A 24,204-nucleotide genomic window follows, 5' to 3' on the forward strand; every position below is an offset into this window, starting at 1 on the left:
GCTCAGATGAACAGGCAGCAGGGCGTCGGGACCTCCAATGGACGGGCGGATGAGGTGTGGATATCGGTTGGGGCTTTTGGACCTCAGATGGACGATCGGACCAAAAATAGGGGAGTCGACTTTTGCACAATGATGCTGTGTGTGGGGTCCTCAACAATTTTGCACATCTTCAGAAAACGATCCTGGTAGATCACATTGATGGAGGGGGGTGGGGTGGAAGGAGACTCCAGTGATCCTCTCGCTACTCTTATGATCCGGTGTATTGACCTCAGATTCATTTCTCTGCAGCAACCATATCACACTGTGATGCACTCAACCAGATGCACTCAACCAGATGGCTCTCAATAGAGCTCCTATAGGAGGCTGACATGATGGTGGCCAGTAGCCTTGCCCACTTCATTCTTCTCAGGAAATGCACTTGCTATGTCCACCTTCCTGACAAGTGAGGCAAGAGTGTATACCACATAGATCACTTGTTAAGGAACTTGGTGCTCTCCTCTTTCTCTCTCTCTCCATTACCAAGTTATTGATGTGTAGTGGAGGGTGGACATTCCTGGTCCTCCTGAAGTTCACAATCACCTTTAGGATTCAAGAATTGTTTTTATTGTCATATTAAAAAAAAACAGAAAATGTGATATTACACAAAATTTCCTTTAGTTTACCGTAAGGCAGACAAAGGTTCACCATCAGCAAAAATTGCTCAGTCTTTCTTCTGGTCGACATTGAGACTCATGATTATTCTCACACCATATCGTAAGATCTTCCTCAACTTTTCTGTTGTGTGATTCATCATTGTTGCTGATGAGCCCAACTACTGCTGTTCCATCCCCAAACGATGCATCTGGCAATGCAGTCATGGGTCAGTCTTGGGAACAGGAGCAGGCTGAGAGCACAGCCCTGAGATGTGCTGGTGCTCAGTGTAACAGGGCTCGATATTCTGCTACCAACCTGGACAGACTGTGGTATTTCCATTAGTAAGTCCAAGATCCAGTTCCAGAGAGGGGTGCTGAGTCCCAGCGAGGATAGCTTATCCACCAGCATCTGTGGAATGATCCTATTAAACACCGAGCTGGTCGATGAACCATAGCTTGGCATGCGGCATCATTCTCCAGGTGAGTAAGAAGCATCATCAGCGGAACGGTTTCTTCTTTAGGTAAATTGAAATGGGTCCGGCATCTCTGGGAGGTGTGCTTTGATGCATTCCATCACCAAAAGGTTGAAGCATTTCATAATAGTGGAAGTCAGTGCCATGTGGCAGTAGTCATTGAGGCCTATATCCTGCTGTAGCCTTGGACAATCTTCACTATCCACAGCATTACCAACTTTCATGTCACCTACAAACTTATTAATCGTATCTTCTATATTCACATACATCTCAACAAGCAATAGTCCTAGCACCAATCCTGACTACCTTCTGCCTTCTATTATCAAGCCAATATTGGATCTAATTAGCCAGCCTGCTTTGAATCCCAGAGAAGCAGAGAATTGTATGAGCTGTAACCTTAAGGGCCAGTCTACCATGCACAACCTTGTCAAATGCCTTCGTAAAGTGCACATGAACAGCATCTACTGCTCTGACCTCATCAGTCTCCTTCGTTACCTCTTCCAAAGAAAAATCAAATTAATGAGATAAAATTCCCCCAACAAAGCCATGCTGACTATTCCTAATCAGTCCTCGCCTTCCCAAAATGTACCCAAATTCTGTTACCTAGAATCTCCTCCACGAATATTTTTATTACTTAGATACGGGTAAATTGGCCTGTATTAAGGAACAACATTAAGTGTCTTCCTGTCTTATGAAACTTCATCTGTGGCTAACAAAACTGGAAAAGCCTCTCTCAGGCCCCATTATTCTCCTCCCTCATTTCCCATTGCACCTAGGAGAGATTTCATATGGCCCTAAGGGCTTGTCCACCAATATGCATTCCAAGAAGACAATATAATGCTACTATCTTTTTAATGCTGACATTATTCAGACAATCGATGCATCCCTCCCTGAATTCTTTGGCTTCCACATCTTTTCCTTGGTGAATACAGAAGTTTTTTTTCAGGACCTTGCTGAAAAAAGAATTTCAGTGCTTCTGTACATTGTTCTTATGTATAGACAATAAACACGTTTCCAGAGGATTTGATTATCGATTTAGTCACTAAAAGGACTTACTCCTTTCCTCAATACCTTCTGTTCCTAATATACTGAAACATTTCAGAAGGCAAGAACTGCATGTGAATGCTACTACATTGGCCACATGCAACCAATTATGAATATCTTCCCTCATGACCTAAAAAGCACTTTACTGAAGAATTCTGTACAATCAATTAATTCATACTGATAAGCAAAATTTATGGCCAATTTTAAAAGCTAAAGGAATATTGTCATTGTCAGGACAAAAATTATTAATTAATTTTTCAATGAAGCATTAATTTCAATAAAGGAGAAGTCAATGTCAACACTGAGCAAATGGTGAGAATGAGCATCCATATGCCATTCCTTCTTTGACAAATTTCAACAATTTCTAAGTCATATTGGAGGAATGGGGCTATGGCAAGGTGATCTGTTAATGTGGTACAGAGAGCAGGTGCAGGACAATGTGTTCCAATGCCAATCCTTTCCTTGTCCATTAACATGACTGACTTTAGTCAATACTTTGCTCCTAAAGGGGCAGCAAGGTTGGTGGAGCAGTTAGCACAACGCTATGAGAGCGCCAGCGGGGTTTGAATCCCACGCTGTCTGTAAGGAGCTTGTACTTTTTTCCCAATGCTCAAAATATACTGGGGTTTGTAGGACAATTGGGTGTAATTCGGCGGCATGGGCTCGTGGCCTGTTACCATGCTGTATGTCAAAAATTTAAATTAAAAAAAAATTAAAGCACGTGTAGCTTTGTGGTAGGGGGAACAGGCATATACAGGACAGAATCAAAATAGATTGCAGGTCAGACTTTTAATGAATAGGTTTAAAATTAGAACCTCCAATTAGGGATCCACCACTATCACATTACTGAATTGGCTTTGATCCAGATCACAAATGAGACTGTCCATAATGAAATGGTTAACTAACCACACCACCTTGAACTTTCTGCAGCCTTTGACACAGCTGGCCTTTCAATTACCCTTGAAAATCGTCTTGCTTGGGAAGGACCAGTTACTTATTTTCATCTTTAATATATGTATTCCTTGCCAAAGGATCCCCTGCAATAACTGCTCTTCCAACTCTCTGCCCAGATGCCTCCACCTCCCCAGCAATCTATCTTTTCTCCCCGATTTCCTCATTACGTCAGCTGAAAACAGTGTCAGTGTCCACATGCCGTAGAAAGTACTCAGCTGAGCATTACCACCTCCTCTCTTGAACCCCAAGCTATTTCAGACAATTCAATGTATTGGTGCAAGTTAGCAATAATTTCACCCAACTAAATAAATATCACAAAGTCTGAATCCATTGTCTTTGATTCCCATTACAAACACTGTCAATTAGCTGCTGATTTCATTCCTCTCCCTCTCATCTGTTGGCATTCTGAATATAACATTTGACACTAAGAGATCATTCGGTCCACGTATCCAGAAATGTTGATTTCCATCTTTGGTATACACAACTAGAATGACCCATCCTTCTTCAATGGATCCACTACTGAAATCCTAATCTACGTCATCACTGCCTCCACACTTGACCATCACACACATTTGTGGGTGAACCCTTCCTTTCTACATTTCATCAGCATGACTTTCTGCTGGTTCTGCGATAACTCTCATCAACACCTATTCTCATATTACCTCGCTGCTTAATGATCTGTTTAAGCAGGAGCTCAAATCTTGTCGCTCCATTACTTCATCCATGCTTGTACAACAGCTCTCAAAATTGTTCACACTCCTCCAATTTTAATCCTCCTCAATGTAATACTTCCAGCTCAACATCTGCAGTTTTAGCTGCCAATGTCCTTCACATTGCAGCCACAAATCTTTCTGCATTTTCCTCCACTAAGTTGCTCCTTGCATCCTACCATCTGGACATTCACTGGGGCTTCCACAATATCCCCTTTATTGCTGCAACATCAACTTCACTTGACATCGATTCCATTGGTGCCTTGAGATGAGTTTCTCTTGTTAAAGGCATTATATAAAGGTCAAACTCTAGGACTCCTCCCTACCATCCTCTTTACCATTATTGTCATTAACCACCTATCTCATTGTTTCAAAGCTCAAGACATCAGCCAGTACATTAGATGGGAGCTCACCTCTGTGCCTCACGTTCATCCCTGGGATTATAGTTTGACAGGCAGTCAAGAATAAAGATCTGACCCCACTCAGTGCACTCGTTGAGAGCTGTGATGAGTTTATTAATGTTCTGAGGATTGAGGTCAAGTAGGTTACTGTTTGGATGGGATTCACTGATCTCAGATAGAGCAGCCACAGCATTGGCAACCACCTGTGAAAAGATATCAGAAGGAGAGAATTATAAATTTGATTCATTGCACAGGCTGAGTTTAATTTCTTGGTTTACAGTAGTGAACCCTTCAGATCAGTGATAAACATAAGATAGAAATTTACTGCATTTCATTTTTGCAGTTTACTTTTCAAATTTAAATTCAGGCATACAGCACAGTAACAGCCATTTCGGCCTATGAGTCCGTGCCACCCAATTAACCTACAACCCCGATATATTTTGATGGGCGGGAGGAAAATGGATCTCCTGGGGAAAACCCACGCAGACACGGGGAGAACATACAAACTCCTTTCAGACAGCGTGGGATTCGAACCCCAGTCCTGATCGCTGGTGCTATAACAGCATTGCGCTAACCTCTACACCATTTGTAGGATTACATGTTGCAATGGTGCTTTTTGCCAGTAATGACTCTCGCTCTATGGTAACATTTGCAGTCCAGAATCAAACTCCACTGTCTGAAATATTACCGTCCCAGAGGAAGAAATAATTAACAGAAAAAGATCTTGGATGCAGCATTTGCAAAGCACAGATGACGACTTTGGTTCAGTGTAGCACTACAGGACTCCGAAGACAGGAGCAGCATTCTCCCAAGGGATGGACAGGCACTGGATCAGACATTACATGCCCTCTCATCATCCGATGCAAAATGTTTCATGAAACAGGGAAGTCTGGAGGCACTGGGATTGTAGTGCAATGCACAAAAGTACTGGAGAAATGTAATAGGTCACAGCAGCACCAACGTTTTGGGCCTGAGCCCATTGTCAAGATCTGACAAAATATTTCATGTACTATTTCAAGTAAATGCATCAAGTCAATACCAATATCCCCAATAATGTTTGTCGCTCAATCAATACTGGATACTGTATAGTTTATGTAATTATTTCTCAGGGGGTTTTGAGTTTTGACATCAATATTTCCTTTAATTACGGCAATAACTAAATTTCAAGTGTTTTAGTCTGTTACGAGCCCAGAGGACCCCAGAACCCAGCAGCAATAGATATTCACCTAGACAAATGGTTACTTCAACAAAAGTTGCTTTTAATGATCTTTAAACATGAAAACAGGGATACACTTTAACTTATCACTATTGACTTAACTAATCTAACTTAACGCCCTTCTAATTCTAAGCGTACATGTACACAATCCAATCTCACTTCTCATTCCTCCATGTTCACTGGTTGCAGGCAATTCTTATACTGTGCACAGAATTTCATATTTATTAAGTTCACCAGGCTTTGGTGCTTTTTTCTTCCAAGTGGGGTTTTCCACAAGCTTTCCAGCTTGTCCTGTTCCAGTTCCAGTTGCTGCTGCTGACTATAAAACTGTAGAACTGATCTCTCTCTCTGAAAGAAAGCCTGTTTGATTCTCTCTGCTTGCAAAACCACATGACCCTCTTAGAACAGCTAATTTCCCCTCCAGGCAATCTGCGGCTCCGACAAGTTCTTTCATCTGTTGCCTTTTTGTAAACAACAATCCTTTAGTGAAGTCTCTTGGGCACTCTCCAAATCTTTTGCAAAGGCTGTTGGCCCAGACATGTCTAACATGAGCAGAGCTCCTGTATTTTAAATAAGATCTGTTTTAAAGTGTTTGTATGTGATCTACATTAAAAAACCCTGCCCCAATTTATCGCCCAAAAACATCTATATTCTGTCACAAGTCAGTTATAAAACAAATGAATAAAAATCAGAAAATCTATGTAATAAATCCAATAGGTCATAGGAAGTAAAAGGTAACCAACATTTTGGCCTGAGCCTGTCATCATGAGCCCAATTCCTGATGAAGGGCCCAGGCCCGAGACATTGGTTACCTTTAACTTCCTATGGATACTGGGTGGCCAGCTGAATTTCTCCAGCACTTTAGTGAATTGCATTTGGCCCCAGCATCTGCAGATTTTCTTGTTCATCATTATAACTCCAACTTTATTTTCTTAAACTTTGAACTCAAGTTGCAAAAAACACAATATACATACATTATGCTGAACAACCCAACCAAGTTTACTTTTGTCCATTTCTCAAGGTACAAATTACTCTCTGCCTTCTGGTTCTCTTTATCTCTCAAGCCTTCACTGATTCTAATTTGGGCTGTGGCACTGAGGAGAAATTTCCTGATCAAGCACAGGGAAGTGTCGTAGCAGTACAAAGAAAGACTGGAAAGCCTGGAGTGTGGGAGACTGAGGGGTAATGTTACCAGGGACTGTAGACATGAGGTACATACAAGGCAAATGATGATTCTGCTTTATCCCTTAGTAGGGGCAGAATAAAAGTTTAGTTCAAGGTATCAGGAGAAAGATTTAAAGGGGAGTAAAGCGGTAGGTTTTTCCCACACAGAGGGTGATGCATACATGCATACAAAAACTCCAGAGTACTGTTAATTTGGCATGCAACATCACAAGCACCAGACCACTCCATCAAGGACATCTACATGAGTCGGCGTCTTAAAATAGCAAACTCTATCCTCAAGGACTCCCGCCACCTACCCAGGCCAACAACAGGAAAAAGGTAGGGAAGCCTGACAATGGATATTCAGCAGCAGAAGGACAGCTTCTTCCCCTCTGCCATCAGATTTTCTTCTCCTCTGCCATCAGATTCCTGAATGATTATTTTAACTTTTCATGCACTATTTTTTATTTGGGTAAGTTGGTTTATATCAGGGGTGGCCAAGCTTGCTTAACATAAGAGCCGCATACCATAAACTTCATGTTTGAGAGCCATAGTAATTACGCAATCGCAAGCCACACCCACTAACACTATTGTTAGCCCCTTTCAGGTGGGCAGAATACCCGAATGTAAAGATGCTTAAAATACCACAATGCGGCTGACAGGAGGCCACCTGAAAGCGAAGAACCCATCCCTGAGGTGTACTTACTCAACCCAGCTCCGGGAGGTATATTCTCCGCTTCCAAGCGCTCCCCCTAGGCACCTGAAAGCAGCAGCCTGAAAGCAGCTAGCAGGGGGTGGGCTGATGACAATCAGCCGGTGACTCAACTCCCTACGCCTGACAGCCCCCCTCCCCGCTGCTGACACCTACCCTCCCCGCAAGCCACACATTACATGTCAAAGAGCCACATGTGACTTGCGAGCTGTGGTTTGGCCACCCCGGTTTATATGAATGTTTGCACAGTGATGCTGCCGCAAAACAACAGATTTTGTGACTTGTGCATGACAATAAATTCTGATTCTGGTGTGTTTTCTGACAATGGTAGGGCTGATGGGAGCACTATGGGAGTCTCAATACACGAGTGGATATTTTATATGCAAATCAGAAATAATCACATTTTCCCTCAGTTCAACTCAGCAAGCTCTCAGTATTACACGAGGAAATCATTTCTGGAGTGAAGGTCAAACCTATGAATAGAAAAATGCACAATGGAAGCCATGACAAACAAACCTTCTCTCACCAAACACCACCACCAATTATGCCATTCAGTTTCTCTCTTTTGTCTATGCCTTTTTTTCTCACCACACTCTTTTTCTGCAATTTGATTTAAAACTTTGCCTATTTTTGACACCAGGTCACCAAACTAAAATATTAATCATCTTTGTTTCTCTAGAGATGCTGCCTGACCTGTTGAGCATTTCCATCAGGCTTAGCACAAAGGATTGCTGCAGATCTGGAGTTAATATCTAATTGCGCACCAGATAAAATAAAAATAGAAGACATACTTGATCAACTAGCTTGCAAGGGTTGACCTCTGATTGTATCGAGTGTAACCACAGTTGTCAACCCTTATGAAAGTTCTATACAGGAATGTTGAATTGAATTGTCAATTGTACCAAGATACAGTGAAAAACTTACTTTTGCATGGTATCCAAGCAAGTTCCAGTAGTGCAAGACACAGTAATAGAGAGAAAAAAAAATGGTTAAAAAGTGCAAGGTGTCCACTTATACTAAATGGGAGATTCAGCTGATAACAACAGATGCGTGTTTTCAATCTCCTATCTTCTGCTCAAAGGGAAGGTGGAGAAAACCATATGATTGGGATAGAATATGTCGTCAATAGTTCGCTACTTTACCTAGTGGTTCTTCTTTTCTTTGGCTTGGCTTCGCGGACGAAGATTTATGGAGGGGGTAAAAAGTCCACGTCAGCTGCAGGCTCGTTTGTGGCTGACCAGTCCGATGCGGACTTAAGGTAGAGTCAAAGGCGGGGAGTGTGGTTTGCAAAGATGGCCAGAGCTACATTCAGACCTCTCTCCAGTTTCTTGCAGTCTTGGGCAGAGTAGTTCCCATGTGTTCAGCATACTTTCTATAGTGTATCGATTCAAATTGGAAAGGGACATTAAAGATTTGCCAAATTTCCTCAGACTGAGGAAATTGAGGCAATAGGTTGTCTTCTTGGATGCAGCATAACGTAAATGGGCTGGGATTGATGATATTTACTGCTGAAAGCTTGAAGCTCTCCACCATCTCTGCTCAGCACTGTACTCCAATTGTTTCTTTAAATGAATGACCAGTACCTTTGCTTTGCTGACATTCATTCAGTCTCTGGAACACTTTCATATCTGTTCTTTTTAAAATATTTGCATTGATTTTAATAAAGAACTTGTACAAACAAAGAGGGTACAGTTCAATAAGGTAGTATGGACCATTGCATGAACTAAAAAAGATATTCCATATTTCACTAACATATATAAATTGTAAATCATTTCCATAATTCATATTCTAAATAGTGTTTAACATTAATAATATAAAAAAAAAACAGAGGAAGATGCTATAAATGACTAGTATTAAAGAAAAACAAAAGTACTGTAGCAGCCCTCGAACCGGGATGTGATCCAATACACAAAATGGCTGACGGAAGTGGCAACCGTGCAGACGCCGCAGGGGACAATGACCTTCATTCCAGGTGACCACCCGTACAGCAGGAATCAGTGAGTAAAGGCGGGAATGTTGCCCAGTCAGAGATCAGGGCTGCCATGACATGACTCCTGATGTCAGCAGCAAGGAGTGAATAAAGCCCAGTTGCCAGTGCAATAAATCAGCCTTTGACTTAGACTCCTCATGTGTGTGTCTTCTTTCCACACTTTGCATTAACGTGAATGCTACAGTGCTGACCCAGACAGAACAAGCAGCTCTTCACACAGTCTTGTTGAAGCAGCCAACATGCTGAGTGTCGCAGCAGCACACGTGGTTCGAGCAGGCCGAGGCCCAGTTCCACCTTCAAAAGATCAATGCCAACGACACGTTACTACTACACGTTACACGTTACTGCTATGACCAGGAGATGGCAGCAAGGGTCATCAATTTTGTATGGCAGCCTCCGGAACAAGGCAAATATGATGCCCCCATGGCACGAGTGTGCTACCCGATTGCTGCATATGGACAGTTTGGAGGACAGGGCCCCATCCACCCTCATGAGCGAAATGCTCACCCTTGCTGAGGGGCGGAGGCCTTGCCTGCTCTTTGAGCAGATTTTCCTGGAGCAGCTGCCCAAAGATACCCGACTCTTGCTTATTGACCCCAGGAAAGTCACAGCCCAGGAAGACGCGCCTTGGAGAGAGAAGAAAAGAGCACCTCAGTGGAGCAGGTCGCTAGGCCCTGCACACAGCCGGCAATAAGGCCACACCAAACAAAGAGGCAAGTGGACCCCCCTACCCACCAGTACTGTTACCATCACCAATGATGGGGTGCAAGGCCCCATCAAAGCCACCTATCCTGTGCATTTCAGGGAAATGCCATGGCCAACCGTCATTAATGGCTACGGCGGTTGGTCAATGTGACAGCCTTCTCTACATGTGGGACTCTCTGTCAGGAAGGCGCTTCCTGAGCCCCCCTCAGCCTACAACATGGAACGGCAAACCAGACCCAGCACTCAGGGCAGCGAACAGCACCAAATACGTTCGGCAAGCTGCACCATCCCCCTCCACTTTGGCAGCAACCAGTTCACGTGGACATTCACGATTGCGGCAGTAGCATAACTGCTCTGGGAGCAGCAAATGGTGCACACCAGGACTTTTCAAAACACACCCCTGGGGGAAGCCAAGTTACCTGCCCCCCACCTCGACTCTGTTACTCTGTCCAACCACACATTCACGTGGATCCCAGCAGAGTTCCCTTCGACCATGGCTCCACAGTCTTATGCCACCAAGCCAAAGCTCAGGGTAAAGCATCATCTCCTCACCGAGGGCCCCCCCACTCCATGCCAGGGAATGTCGCCTTCCACCCCCACCGAGAAGCTCATTATCGCCAGGAGGGAGTTTTTTAAAAATGGAAGAGCTGGGGATAGTGCAGCGTTCTGACAGCCCCTGCCCCCACTGCACATAGTTCCTAAGGCAGCAGGAGGGTGGAGGCCATGTGATGACTATTGCCACCTCAACGAGGCCACCACACCTGACAGGTGTCCCGTGCCCCACATCCAAGACTTTACTGCTAACACAAGGGATAAGAGTGTTTCAAAAGATTATCTCATCAGGGCCTATCATCAGTTTCCAGTCCATCTGAATGATATCCCAAAACTGCCATCATTAATTACCCCATTTGGACTCTGAATTACTGAGAATGCCCTTTGGACTTGAGTACGCAGCCCAGACCTTCCAGAGGCTGATGGATGCAGTAGGTCAGGACCTCCCATTCGCGTTCATCTATTTGGACAATATTCTCATCTCCAGCTGTAACAACATGGAGCAATTGTGCTGCAGGAATTCAGGCTCACTATAAACCCTGCTAAGTGCCAGTTTGGGTTAAAAATTATAGACTTCCCAGGGTATCGGATCAACATGCACAGAGTGAAACCCCCTGCTCGAAAAGGTAGAAGCCATTCGGAGCTTCGCCAAGCCCCACTCAGTGAAGGGGTTGCAACAACTTGCCAGTATGATTAACTTTCATCACCAAATCACATTGGCAGTGGTCCACACTCTTATGGAGGGGGGTAAGGACATTACCTGGGCCAATGAGGCCTCAGAGGCATTCCAGAAGGCCAAAGACACTCTGGCCAATGCCACCCTTCTGGTACACCCCAGGCCAGAGGCACCAACTGCTCTCACAGTAGCCTCCTGCAGCACAGCGGTAGGGAACGTACTGCAACAATTCATCAAAGGGCAATGGCAGCCTCTGGCCTTCTATAGGAACCACTTCTGGCCACAGGAACTCAACTGCAGCGCCTTTGACGAGGAGCTATTGGCATTGTACCTGGCAATCAGGCACTTCAGGTATCTTCTGGAAGGAAGGAAAGCAATTCAAGGTCTTCATGGACCACAAACTGTTGACTTTTACCTTCCACAAAGTGTCTGGCCCATGGTTGGCCAGGCAGCAGCAACACTTCATACACATCTGAATTCACTACGGACATCCAACAGATCGCGGGTAAGACCAATGTAGAGGCCAACACACCGTCCCACCCCGCGATATAGTCCATCCAGGCCCTGTCCCAGGGAATAGACTATTCAGCCCTAGCCAAGGCTCAGCAGGAGGATCCTGGCAAACAGAACAGCAGTTTCTGGCCTCAGGTTGGAGGATGTCGCCATTGGTCCTGGCAACCAGATGCTCCACTGCGACGTCTCCACCGGCAAAACCCACCCCATCATGCCAGCAGTGTGGAGGCAGCAGGTCTTTGACTCGGTGCACAACTTGATTTCTGTTAAAATGGTGGCCAGTAGGTTTGTCTGGCACAGCCTACAGAAACAGGTCAATCAGTGTACCAAGACCTGCACACTCTGCCAGATGTCTAAAGTGCAGAAACACATCAAGGCCTGTCCCCCCACCAAAACTTTCAAGCCAGCGTGATGTCGGTTCAGTCACAACCATATTAACATTGTAGGGCTGCAGCTGGAGTTCTGTGGGGCAAGATATCTCCTCACCATGACTGATCACTGCATGAATGAGCTGGATGGAGTACCATTTGCCAATACAACCACAAAGACCTGAGTCAGGGCACTGATTAACAGCTGGGTGTTGAAGTTCAGAATCCTGGAGCAAATGACCTCTGATAGAAGTGCACAATACATTTCGGGACTCTAGGCAGCACTGACCAAGTTGCTAGGAACCCAGCTTCACCATACCACAGCTTACCACCCTCAGGCCAAAGGGTTGATGGAGCGGTCCACGGGCATTAAAGGAGGCCTTGATGGCTCGATTCAAGGGGCCAAGCTGGGCAGACAAGTTACCCTGGGATTTGCACTGCGCCAAAAGAGGACTTCAAGATGGTATAGAGAGCATCGTTGGTAATACCAGGGGTTTCTTGGCCACTGCTAAGGACCCTGGGGACCCCACAGCCTTGGTAGCTGTGGAGGGAAAAAAAGGGGCACTTTAGCAGCCTCCGCCACACAGCCAGGCCAAGTCCTATGTTCCCAAAGACTTTGAGACCATTTTTGTTCGGAGGGGGGCACACTGAACACCTCTGCAAAGGCCATTCGAGGGACTGTATGAAGTAATTAGACACAACGTGTGTGCTGGATATTGGTGGTAAGGAAGACTTTCACTCTCAACCGCCTCAAGCTAGCACACTTGGACGTTAGCCAACTGGTCTCCCCGCAGCGCAGAGGTAAGCCACTGAAAACAGTGAACAATGCTGCGATTGCCATTTCTTTTGTGGGGGGGGGGGGGTGTTGTTTAGCAGCCCGCTAAATGGGACGCGACCAGTACACAAAATGGCCAATGAACGCGACGACTGCGCAGACCCCACAGGGATCAATGACCTTCGTCCCAGGTAACCACCCGCATGGGAAACAGCGAGCAACAGCGGGAATGCCGCCCAGTTGGAGATCAGTGCAGCCATGACGTCACTAGCGAGGAGTGAATATAAGCAGAGCTGCCAGTGCAATAAATCAGTGTTCGACTCCTCGCACACATCATGGTAGCACTCACGCTACAGTACCTTCATTTTTCTTTTAATGCAAGTCATCTGGCAACACTTTCATATCAAGCAGTCTACGCGTGTAGCATCCACCATCTCAATACAGGATGCTAAATAAGGAAATTAAATTTCAGCAAATTTTATTCTAGGATTTCTGCAAAATCAATGGACATCCAATTTGGTGTTTGGGGAACTGTGCTGTTGAGGGACAAACTCCATCAAAGGGAATATTGCCGGGGGAGGAGTCACGTGATGGAGTAGTGGCCGGACGGTGAACTCCAGCCCTCTCCAGAAAAGTCAGGAAAAACAAGAGAAAACACAAAGGCACAGAAATAAAAGTTAAAGAAAAGTGAGTATAAAGGTGGAAAGAAGATGGCGACAAAAAAAAATCAAAATCAACGGTAAGAAGAGAGGAAGAGAAGACAACGGAGGAAGAAGGAGAAGGCCTTACCTGTCCGAAGAGGCCCGCTGTGGAGAGAGAAGCCCGCTTCCTCAGGTCGGTAGAAATAGGACTACAAAAATGGCTCGCTGAGCCGAGTAAAAGTGCGCAACCGCGCATGCGTGACTCCTCGCGCATGCGCGATGCGCATGAAAAGAAACACACCGACGGGAGGGGGGACCAGCTGGGGAGTTGATCTCCACAGCCGGCAACGACAGCTGCAGAACACCTGCAGCAAGAAGAGACAACAGAAGACAATGGAAACAAGAAAGAAGAGAAGAAAAGGGCAACAAAGAAACAACAGATGGCCAACCCAGAGGAAGAAGAAGAGGAAGAGTACAGTGAAATAGAAGAAGAAGGGAAAGGCAAGATAAAGGATATACTTTCTCTTGTTAGAGGATACATGGAGTCATTTAAAGAATGGCAAACACAGGAATTTAATGATTTAAGAAGAAGAATAAACAACACAGAAGAGAAAATGAATAAAATAGATATGACCTTAACAGAAATGGGAAAGAAAATGGACAAGATGGAAGAGCGGGCAGTAGCAGCAGAAATGGAGGTAGAAGACAAAAAAAGAAATTGGAGGAATCTAATAAAAAAGCTAAAGAGACACAAGAATTACTAGCTCAAAAAATAGATATAATGGAAAATTATAACAGAAGAAATAACATAAAGATAGTGGGCCTTAAGGAAGATGAAGAAGGCAAGAATATGAGGGAGTTTATAAAAGATTGGATCCCTAAGACCCTAGGATGTCCAGAACTACAGCAAGAAATGGAAATAGAAAGGGCACATAGAGCATTGGCCTCTAAACCACAACCACAACAAAAACCAAGATCTATTTTAGTAAAATTCCTAAGATATACTACAAGAGAAAAGGTACTGGAGAAGACAATGGTAAAAGTAAGAGAAGGCAACAAACCACTGGAGTATAAAGGGCAAAAAATCTTCATTTATCCAGATATAAGTTTTGAACTCCTAAAGAAGAGAAAAGAGTTCAATACAGCAAAGGCGAATTTATGGAAGAAAGGGTATAAATTTATACTAAAGCATCCAGCGGTATTGAAAATATTTATTCCAGGACAACAAAACAGACTATTCTCGGATCCAGAAGAAGCACGAAAATTTGCAGAACAATTACAAAAATAGACTGAGGGATGAAGACGGGTAATGAGAGTAAAAATGATCACGATTGATATGTATGTGGGTAAAGACAAAAATAGACTGAGGGATGAAGACGGGTAATGAGAGTAAAAATGATCACGATTGATATGTATGCGGGTAAAGAGGTATAAGAGTGAATAGAGACAATGTGCATACGTGAATGTATCTGTACTTAGAGGAAAATATAGATAGTATAGACAAGAACTAATAAGGGAAGGTAATGGAATAGAGAGAATAAGGAGGGAATTAAAAGAGTGACCTTTGTTACATATGAAAAGTGAAATCTTTTCTGGGGGGGGGCTGGGTGGGGGGAAATAGCGGTCACTGCAAAATCAGTTGACGCTTGCGAGTGGATTTGCAAACCCAAATGGAGAGGGGAGATGTGGTTGTCCGACAAGGGATAAAGGACAACTCAGGAGGGGAAGGGGAGATTGGGGATAAAGAAGATATAAATAGGAGAATAAGGAAAATGTTGGATGTTGTAGGAATGTTGTCTTATAAAGAGTTGAAAATAAGAAAACAGAAATGGAAAAGGAGGAAAGGTAATGATGGAAAAACGGAAAGAGAAGATAAACAAAGTATAAAATGGCTACGCTGAACTATATGACTTTAAATATTAATGGAATACATAACCAAATTAAAAGGAAGAAACTACTAAATTTACTGAAAAAGGAAAAAATTGATATAGCGTTTGTCCAAGAAACACACTTAACTGAATTGGAGCACAAGAAATTAAAGAGAGATTGGGTAGGACATGTAACAGCAGCATCGTATAATTCAAAAGCAAGAGGAGTGGCTATATTAATTAGTAAAAATGTGCCATTTAAAATAGAAGAGGAAATAATAGATCCAGCAGGGAGATATGTTATGATAAAATGTCAGATATATTCGGAGTTTTGGAATCTACTTAATGTATATTCACCTAACGAAGAAGATCAAAAGTTTATGCAAGATATCTTTTTGAAGGTAGCTAATACGCAAGGGAACATACTAATAGGAGGGGATTTCAACCTGAATTTGGATCCAAATATGGATAAAACGGGGAAAAAAATTAACAGGAAGAACAAAGTAACCAAATTTATAATTAAATCAATGCAAGAAATGAAACTTTTGGATATATGGAGGAAACAAAACCCAAAAGAAAAGGAATACTCATACTACTCGGCTAGACATAAAACATACTCAAGAATAGACCTATTTTTGTTATCAGCTAGTATGCAGGATAGAGTAAGAAAAACAGAATATAAAGCGAGAATGCTATCGGACCATTCACCCTTAATATTGACAGTAAAGCTAGAGGACATCCCTCCAAGAATGTATAGATGGAGATTAAACCCCATGCTACTTAAAAGACAGGATTTTAGAGAATTTATTGAAAAACAATTAAAAATGTATTTTGAAGTAAATACGGAATCAGTGGAAGACAAGTTTATACTATGGGACGCAATGAAAGCATTCATTAGAGGGCAAATAATAAGATGAAGAAGGACTATAATCAGGAAACAGAGCAGTTGGAAAGGGAAATAGTAAACATAGAAAAAAAATTAGCAATGAAGGAAGATACAACTAAAAGAAGAGAATTGGCGGATAAAAAAATAAAATATGAAACACTACAAACATATAAGGTAGAGAAGAATATAATGAAGACAAAACAGAAATATTATGAACTAGGTGAAAAAACGCACAAAATCCTAGCATGGCAGCTTAAGACAGAACAAGCTAAGAAAATGGTATTGGCATCAAGGAAAAAAGACAAACAAATTACATATAATCCAAAAGAAATTAAGGAAAACTTTAGAGAATTCTATGAACAATTATACCGAACTGAAAACGAAGGGAAAGAATGGAAAATAGATGAATTTTTGACTAAAATTGAACTACCAAAACTACAAATAGAGGAACAAAATAAATTAACAGAACCATTTGGAACAGTAGAAATACAAGAGATAATAAAAAAATTACCAAATAATAAGACACCAGGAGAGGATGGATTTCCAATAGAATTCTACAAAACATTTAAAGACTTATTAATACCGCCCCTCCTGGATGTAATCAACCAGATTGATGAGACACAAAGCTTACCAGATTCATGTAAAACAGCAATAATTACAGTAATACTAAAACAAGGGAAAGATCCACTCTCACCAGCGTCATATAGACCAATATCTTTGCTAAACACAGATTATAAGATAATAGCTAAACTATTAGCAAACAGATTAGCAGAACAGGTACCGAAAATGGTAAATTTAGACCAAACTGGATTTATCAAAAAAAAACGCACAACAGACAATATTTGTAAATTTATTAACTTAATTCATGCAGTAGAAGGAAATAAAGCACCTGCAGTAGCAGTTGCTTTAGACGCAGAGAAGGCCTTCGACAGAGTAGAATGGAATTATTTGTTCAAAGTATTGCCAAAATTCAGTTTACCGGAGAAGTATATTAATTGGATTAAAGCATTATATAAGGGACCGTTAGTGAAAGTGACAGTAAATGGACATGTATCAAAGCAATTTAACTTAAGCAGGTCAACGCGGCAGGGATGCCCACTATCACCTTTATTGTTTGCGCTAGCTATAGAACCACTAGCAGAATTGATAAGAATAGATAATAATATAAAAGGAATAAAAATAAAAGACAGGGAATATAAAATCAGTTTATTTGCGGATGATGTTATAGTGTACTTAACAAAACCAGAACTATCAATAAAAGAATTATATACGAAATTGAAGGAATATGGAGAAGTGTCGGGTTACAAGATAAACGTAAATAAAACTGAAGCAATGCCTATGAATAATGCGGATTTCTCAAAATTTAAGAAGGAATCTCCATTCAAATGGCAAATGCAGGCAATAAGATACCTAGGTGTACAAATAAACAAAAATCTAGGCCAATTATATAAACTCAATTACAATCCACTAATGAAAAAATTACAGGACGATTTAGAGCATTGGAAAGATCTACCACTAACACTGATAGGAAGGATAAACTGTATTAAAATGAACATTTTTCCAAGGATATTATACTTATTTCAGGCATTGCCAATACACTGACAGAAAAATTCTTCAAAGAGTTAAAGAAAATAATAAGGAAATTTTTATGGAGAGGGGGGAAACCGAGGATAGCACTAGATAAATTAACAGAATGGTATAAACAAGGAGGCTTACAATTGCCAAACTTCAAAAATTATTATAGAGCCGCACAATTAAGATACCTATCAGATTTTTATCAAACAAGGGAAAAACCAGACTGGACGAGATTAGAATTAGATAAAATAGGGGAAAAGATACCTGAACACATATTATATAAATGGGACGAAAAATTGGTACAACATAGAACTTCTCCAGTATTACATCATCTCCTCAATATTTGGAAGAAGATTCATGTAGAAAGAAATAAAACAAATTATCAATTACCAAAACTAATATTGACGCAAAATAAGCTACTCCCTTTTACAATAGATAACCTTTCCTTTAGAGAATGGGAAAAAAAAGGGATTAAAAGAATAGAAAATTGTTTTTCAGGAAGTAGATTCTTATCCTTTGAACAAATGAGAGATAAGTACAATATAACTGGAGATACAGCGCTGGCATATTACCAACTGAGATCCTACTTGAAGGATAAATTAGGAAGCAATTTGAGTTTACCAGAGGGAAGTAACCTTGAATATGTGATTACAGATACAATGTTAATCAAAAGAATTATAACAAATATGTATATTAAACTGCAAGAAAAGGAGAATGAGGAAACAAATGGTAAAACTAAACAAAAATGGGAACAAGATTTAAATATAAAGATAAAAAAGGAAACATGGGAGAAATTATGTTCTGGAACGATGAGAAATACAATAAATACGAGGCTACGTATGATACAATATAATTGGTTACACAGACTATACATTACACCGCAAAAGTTAAATAAATGGGACCCAACAGTATCTGATAGATGTTTTCGATGTAAAAAAGAAATGGGAACAACAATTCATGCAATCTGGACATGTGAGAGAGTAGAAAAATTTTGGGAGGATCTCAATCAGATATTAAATAAAATAACAGAAAAAATATACCAAAGAATCCAGAGATTTTTCTCCTAAGTAACATAAAAAACAAAGAATTTGGAATTGATTTGGAGGATGCACAAAAAAGATTTGTTAAGATAGCCCTAGCCGTAGCAAAAAAATGTATTATGTCAACCTGGAAATTGGAAGATAATTTGAAAATACAACAATGGTATATAGAAATGAATAAATGTATTCCATTAGAAAAAATAACATATAGTTTAAGAAATAATATTGAAATATTCGAACAAATATGGGAGCCTTACATTAAATACAATAGCGAAAACCTACCGGGGACAAACATTACCTAAGTTGATGGAAGGAGAAGGAAAGAAAAGAATGGACTCAGTAGAATTTCTGGTGTATTTTTGTTGAATGACAACATTGTCTGACTGGTTTAATGCAACCTAGATTGTATACCTAAAATGGATGAGGGGGGGGGGGGTGGGGGGGTGGCCTGGGAGGAGGGAGGGGGGGGGGAGAAAAAGTCACTGTATATGTGTGAACATATATGATGATTTATGGTGTGAAAAATAAAAAATTTTTAAAAAAAAAGGGAATATTTCCAGCTGAACATTTAAATTATTTTAATCACAAATGACAAATTTATTTTTTTCCTTGCTCAATGCAACTTTGGAAAGATACCTTAATTGTACTGCAGGAATCCTCAGAAATTCCAAGAGAGCAAATTACAAAACTCCAATTTTTTTTCCCCATAATGCACTGCATAATTGCAGAACCACAAAACGAAAGGAGTATATAACTGGTTTCATTGCTCCAGAGATGAGCCTTGGATCAAATGCTAATGCAGAGAGAGTTGTCATTACCAGAGATATTTACTCCTTCTGCTGTGAAATCTATTACAGGTACACGATCCTTTATCTGGACATCTAAAATCCGGAAAGTTCCAAAATCTAACAAGAGGGGATGGATATGGCAGCACAATTCGGGTGGATTAAATCTGTTTTCCGAAATCTGGAAAAATTCAAAATTTGGAACACACTGTCCCCCAAGGGTTCTGGATAAAGGATCATGCACCTGTACTTTCAATGAGATCTTTACTCAAATTCATATGTGCTGAGACCGGGGTACAAACAGATTCAATCTCAAGTCATAAAATGGACAAATATTAACATCAAGTACAGTCAGATAAAACTTTGTACCTCATCAGCTGGTGGGTGATAAATGACAAAAATATAAATTTATTTCAAATCTCCTGGATTTTCTGACAAATTAGGCACAGAGTCACGAGTTCAACTGTAGCATGCCCTCAATTTTGGAGGAGAGGGAGATAACTTCATGAGACAAGTTGAGGGAGCTGAGTAATGGATAACTAACCAAGGACCCTAAAGAAACTCAATCCCTCTAACCCAGATAGTATTGTGCTCTCTGGAGGCATAACAGCCACCATTCCCACCTAAGTTAAGCCACAACACCTTTTACTTCCAGATTTTTGTGGAGTGAATGTAATTTTTTTGACTTGGTTGGTAACTGATTGCAAGCTCATGCTGGAGGTGGGGGGGGTAAGGGGGTGTCTGCCTTTCACACTATTCCTTGTATAGGTCCAGCCAGCTATTGAGAATTGTTCAGTCCCAACTGACTGAACAGAGCTGCAACCAGCCACATCTCTCTGATGTATCCTTGATGAAGAGCACAAGCACGAAACATTGGTTAAATATCCTTATCTTTGCTCTTTAAAGGAAACTGAGCTTCTCCAGCATTGTGGCACTAAAACCATTACTTTCAAAATTTTACTACAAAATTGAAAAAATAAAAGCCTCAAATGATACAGAAAAAGAGATGGGTGACAACAAGAAAAGTCAGAGATAGTGCACGAGTCCCATGTGGTCATACCCCTCTCCACAAGGATGCTGTATTGGATACTGTTTGGAAAGGGGGTGGGGAGGGGAAGCAGCCTTCCAGGAAAGAATAGCAGCCATAGCCCAGTCCTTGGCACCACAATGGGTGTTGCTGTACAGAGAGGGATGCAGTGGGGGAGAGTTTGGCTGGGAGAGTGATAATACAAGTAAATAATAAAATATGGTCAGCTGAATGCATAGCCAAAGGGATAGGCTTCAGGTTCCTGGATTATTAGTTCAGTTTCTGGGGAAAGACAAATAAGGATATTGCACCAGGAGATTTCAACTTCCCAAATATTAACTGGCATTGTGTTAGCATTTTTTTTATTTTAAAATTTTAAATTTAGACATACAGCATGGTAACAGGCTAATTTGGTCCTACACGTCCATGCCGCCAAATTTACACCCCATTAACCTACACTCCAGGATGTTTTTAAAGGGTGGAATGAAACCTGAGCTCCCAGAGAAAAACCCACGCAGACACGGAGAGAACGTACAAACTCCTTACAGAGAGCAAGGGATTTAAACCCAGGTCAGATTCAGATGGCTGGCACCAATGTGTTGCACTAACCGCTATGCCAATCATGCCGGCCTAAAAGCTCAGAGTGGGCAAAGCGCTTCAGGTGTGTCCAGGAGGGGGGGCGTGGCAAGATGGCATAGAGTCTAGACGTGTAATCTCGACCTCTCTGGCCAGACTTTGAAGAACCCGTTTTTAACTCTTTGTTTTCAGGTTTAAATTTTTTTTAAACTTAGTTTAAAGTATCAAGGAATTGTTATGGCCATTAATGGTAAAAAGATTAAACCTCAAGTACAGAAGAAACTACATTTTCAGAGTGTTGAAGATTTAGGGCCTAAGCAGCCTGCTACAATTTCAGGTTTGCTTTCTTTTAAGCCTAAAACACAGATTGCCTGTGGGAGCTGAAAAAATGACTACTACTCACCAGGAGAAGGACATCGCTGGAATTACCCATTCTCAGGAGGAAGGTGCGTGTGCCCCCGATGTGGATCCCGATCCTGGCAGCCTTCCGACTTCAATGGAGGGGGCACGCAAGAAGATGACTCCATTGCTTGAAATGCCCCAAGAAATACTCCAATCTGAATATTTTGATCTTTTCTGTGAGTTTTTGAAACAAAAACGGGTTGCAGGGGGAGAACAGCGTCAGGCCCCCTGAGGAAGTCAGGGTGCCATCGCTGGGAGTCCAGACCCACAGTAAAACTGTTAAACTGCCTGTTGTTGAGATGCAGCAGGAGCTGCAGTTACCTGGTTCTGCCACTACGCAAGAGAAAACAGGGCTGAGCTTTTCTGAATTACAATGTAAACAGCTAAGGGTTATCATTCAGCCTATGTTGAATGAAATAACTCAAAGGCTCAATTTAGACCTGAATACAGTTAAAATACGTGTGGAAGCATCTTGTGAAGATTTTAAACAATTTCAGGCTGCTTTTTTGAAATGTCAACAACAAGTGGCTTCTAATACAGAAAAAGTGTTGGAGGTGGAAAAATCTGTTAAAGAATTGCGAGAACGTGAGAGGGAGTTAGAGAGGAAAGTAGATTATTTGGAGAATCAAAGTAGAAGGAATAATGTGAAGATTGTTGGTTTGCCAGAAGGTATGGAAGAACAAGATCCTCTTCGTTTTTTTACCAAATGGATTCCACAAATAATGGGGCCGGAATTTTTCTCTGGAGGTCTGGTATTGGAGAGAGTTCATAGAGCCTTAAGAAGAAGACCTCTGCCTGGTCAACCACCGAGACCCGTGATAATTCGATGCTTGAATTATTTGGACAGGGAAACGATACTTCGCCTAGCAGTGCAAAATGCGAGACAATGACAAGCCCCGTTAATGATTCAGAATAGTAGAGTTTTTTTTCTATCCTGATTTGAGTCAAGAGGTTATTCAGCGTCGATGTCGATTTAATACAGTTAAAGAAGTTTTGTGGCGTAAAGATTATAAGTCTACTTTTCGCTAACCGGCAGTGTTGAAGGTGTTTTGTGGAGACTTTCAATCTCGCTTTTTTGAGAATGAGCGTGAAGCAATGAGTTTTACAGATTCGTTGCCAGATGTAAGAGGACAAAGACGTAGCCCACCATTGTTTCCTAAAGAAAAATCTGGTTGTTCTGGAAATGGAAGAAACAGGAGAAATGGGAATGGAAAGAGTCCAAGTTCCCTTGAAATGGGGTCGCCGAGTCTGGAATCTCTTGGATGAATAGAAGAGCTTTTTTATATTTTTACTTTCTGATATTTGTTTGGCTGGGGAGGGAGAGATTTGCTCTATGTTCTACTAGTCATCAGCCACTAGTGGGTGATCCACACCCAATTTTTGTTTAGGGATTACTACCTTTTGGTAGTTTTTTTTGGGAGGGGTTTTTTCTATTTCCTTTTATCTTTTTTTAATTTTCATTTTATTTAGACTTTAATTTGTGGTTTTTTTCTCCTATTGGAGGGCCTATTTAGGTTGATCTGAGTCTTTATATATTGATATTATTAGTTTTTAGTAATATTAGTGGATATGTCAAAGTTGAAATTTGCTACTTTTAATATTCGGGGTTTAAACAGTACGATTAAGCGTAAGCATATTTTTATCAAATTCGATCTTTGGTAAAACGTGTTCGGTAGAGATATGATTTTATCTGAAATGACTAAATTTGAGACTTTTCTTATGAGGGTACTAGAGAAGGGTTATATTTTAGTTATGTATCAAATATTACAGGATGGTATGGATTAAAAGGGTTGGGATAAATCTAAAAGTAAATGGGAAATCGACATTGGTTTTATTTTTTCCGAGGATGATTGGTCAGATATTTGTTATGATAGTGTAACTAGACTGATAAATGCACGTTATGCGATGATTAATTATAATTTTTTACATCAATTATATTTAACACCTGAAAATTTGAAAAAATATGGTCTTTAGGAATCATTTGTGTTTTAGATGTGGTAATGCTGTTGGAATTTTTTTTCATACGGTTTGGTCATGTATATACACACACACACACAATCTTTTTGGAAGAAAATACAATTGTTTCTGGAATACCTGTATAAGACTAATATATCTTTAGATCCGATGGTATTTTTATTGGGTAGTTTGTAACCTCTGAAAGGTCTGGGACTAGATAAATTTCAATTTGCTTTTGTGTATTTAGCACTATCTGTAGCGAAAAAATGTATTGCAAGTACGTGGAAAGATACGAATATGATTGATATCAATAGATGGCATAATGAGATGAAATATTGCTTAATAATGGAAAAAATTACATATGTTTCATGTGATAACTATAGTTTTTTTATTAACAACTGGTTGTTATATTCAGAATATTTACATATTGATTTACATTGACTAGATTTTAATATGTATGCTTTACTTTTCTTTATTTTTTTTCTCTTCTCTTTCTCTCCTTAGGAGAGTTGGCTGAAAGGGGGTGGGGGGTTTTCCTTTTTTTTTCCTTCCTTTTTTTTATA

At 41.0% G+C, this 24,204-nt stretch overlaps 1 protein-coding gene across 5 annotated transcripts in view; it reads right to left on the minus strand.

The window, feature by feature from the left end:
- Positions 1–24,204, minus strand: part of LOC138749600 (AP-2 complex subunit beta) — a 325,506-nt gene that overhangs the window by 252,641 nt on the left and 48,661 nt on the right. For all 5 annotated transcript variants that reach the window (XM_069911214.1, XM_069911213.1, XM_069911216.1 and 2 more), the window contains one exon: positions 4,227–4,417. In XM_069911214.1, coding sequence (XP_069767315.1) covers positions 4,227–4,417 — 191 coding nt within the window. The remainder of the gene's footprint in view (positions 1–4,226; positions 4,418–24,204) is intronic.

This window comes from Narcine bancroftii, chromosome 14 (assembly GCF_036971445.1).
Source record: "Narcine bancroftii isolate sNarBan1 chromosome 14, sNarBan1.hap1, whole genome shotgun sequence".
In the NCBI taxonomy this organism is placed as follows: domain Eukaryota; kingdom Metazoa; phylum Chordata; class Chondrichthyes; order Torpediniformes; family Narcinidae; genus Narcine; species Narcine bancroftii.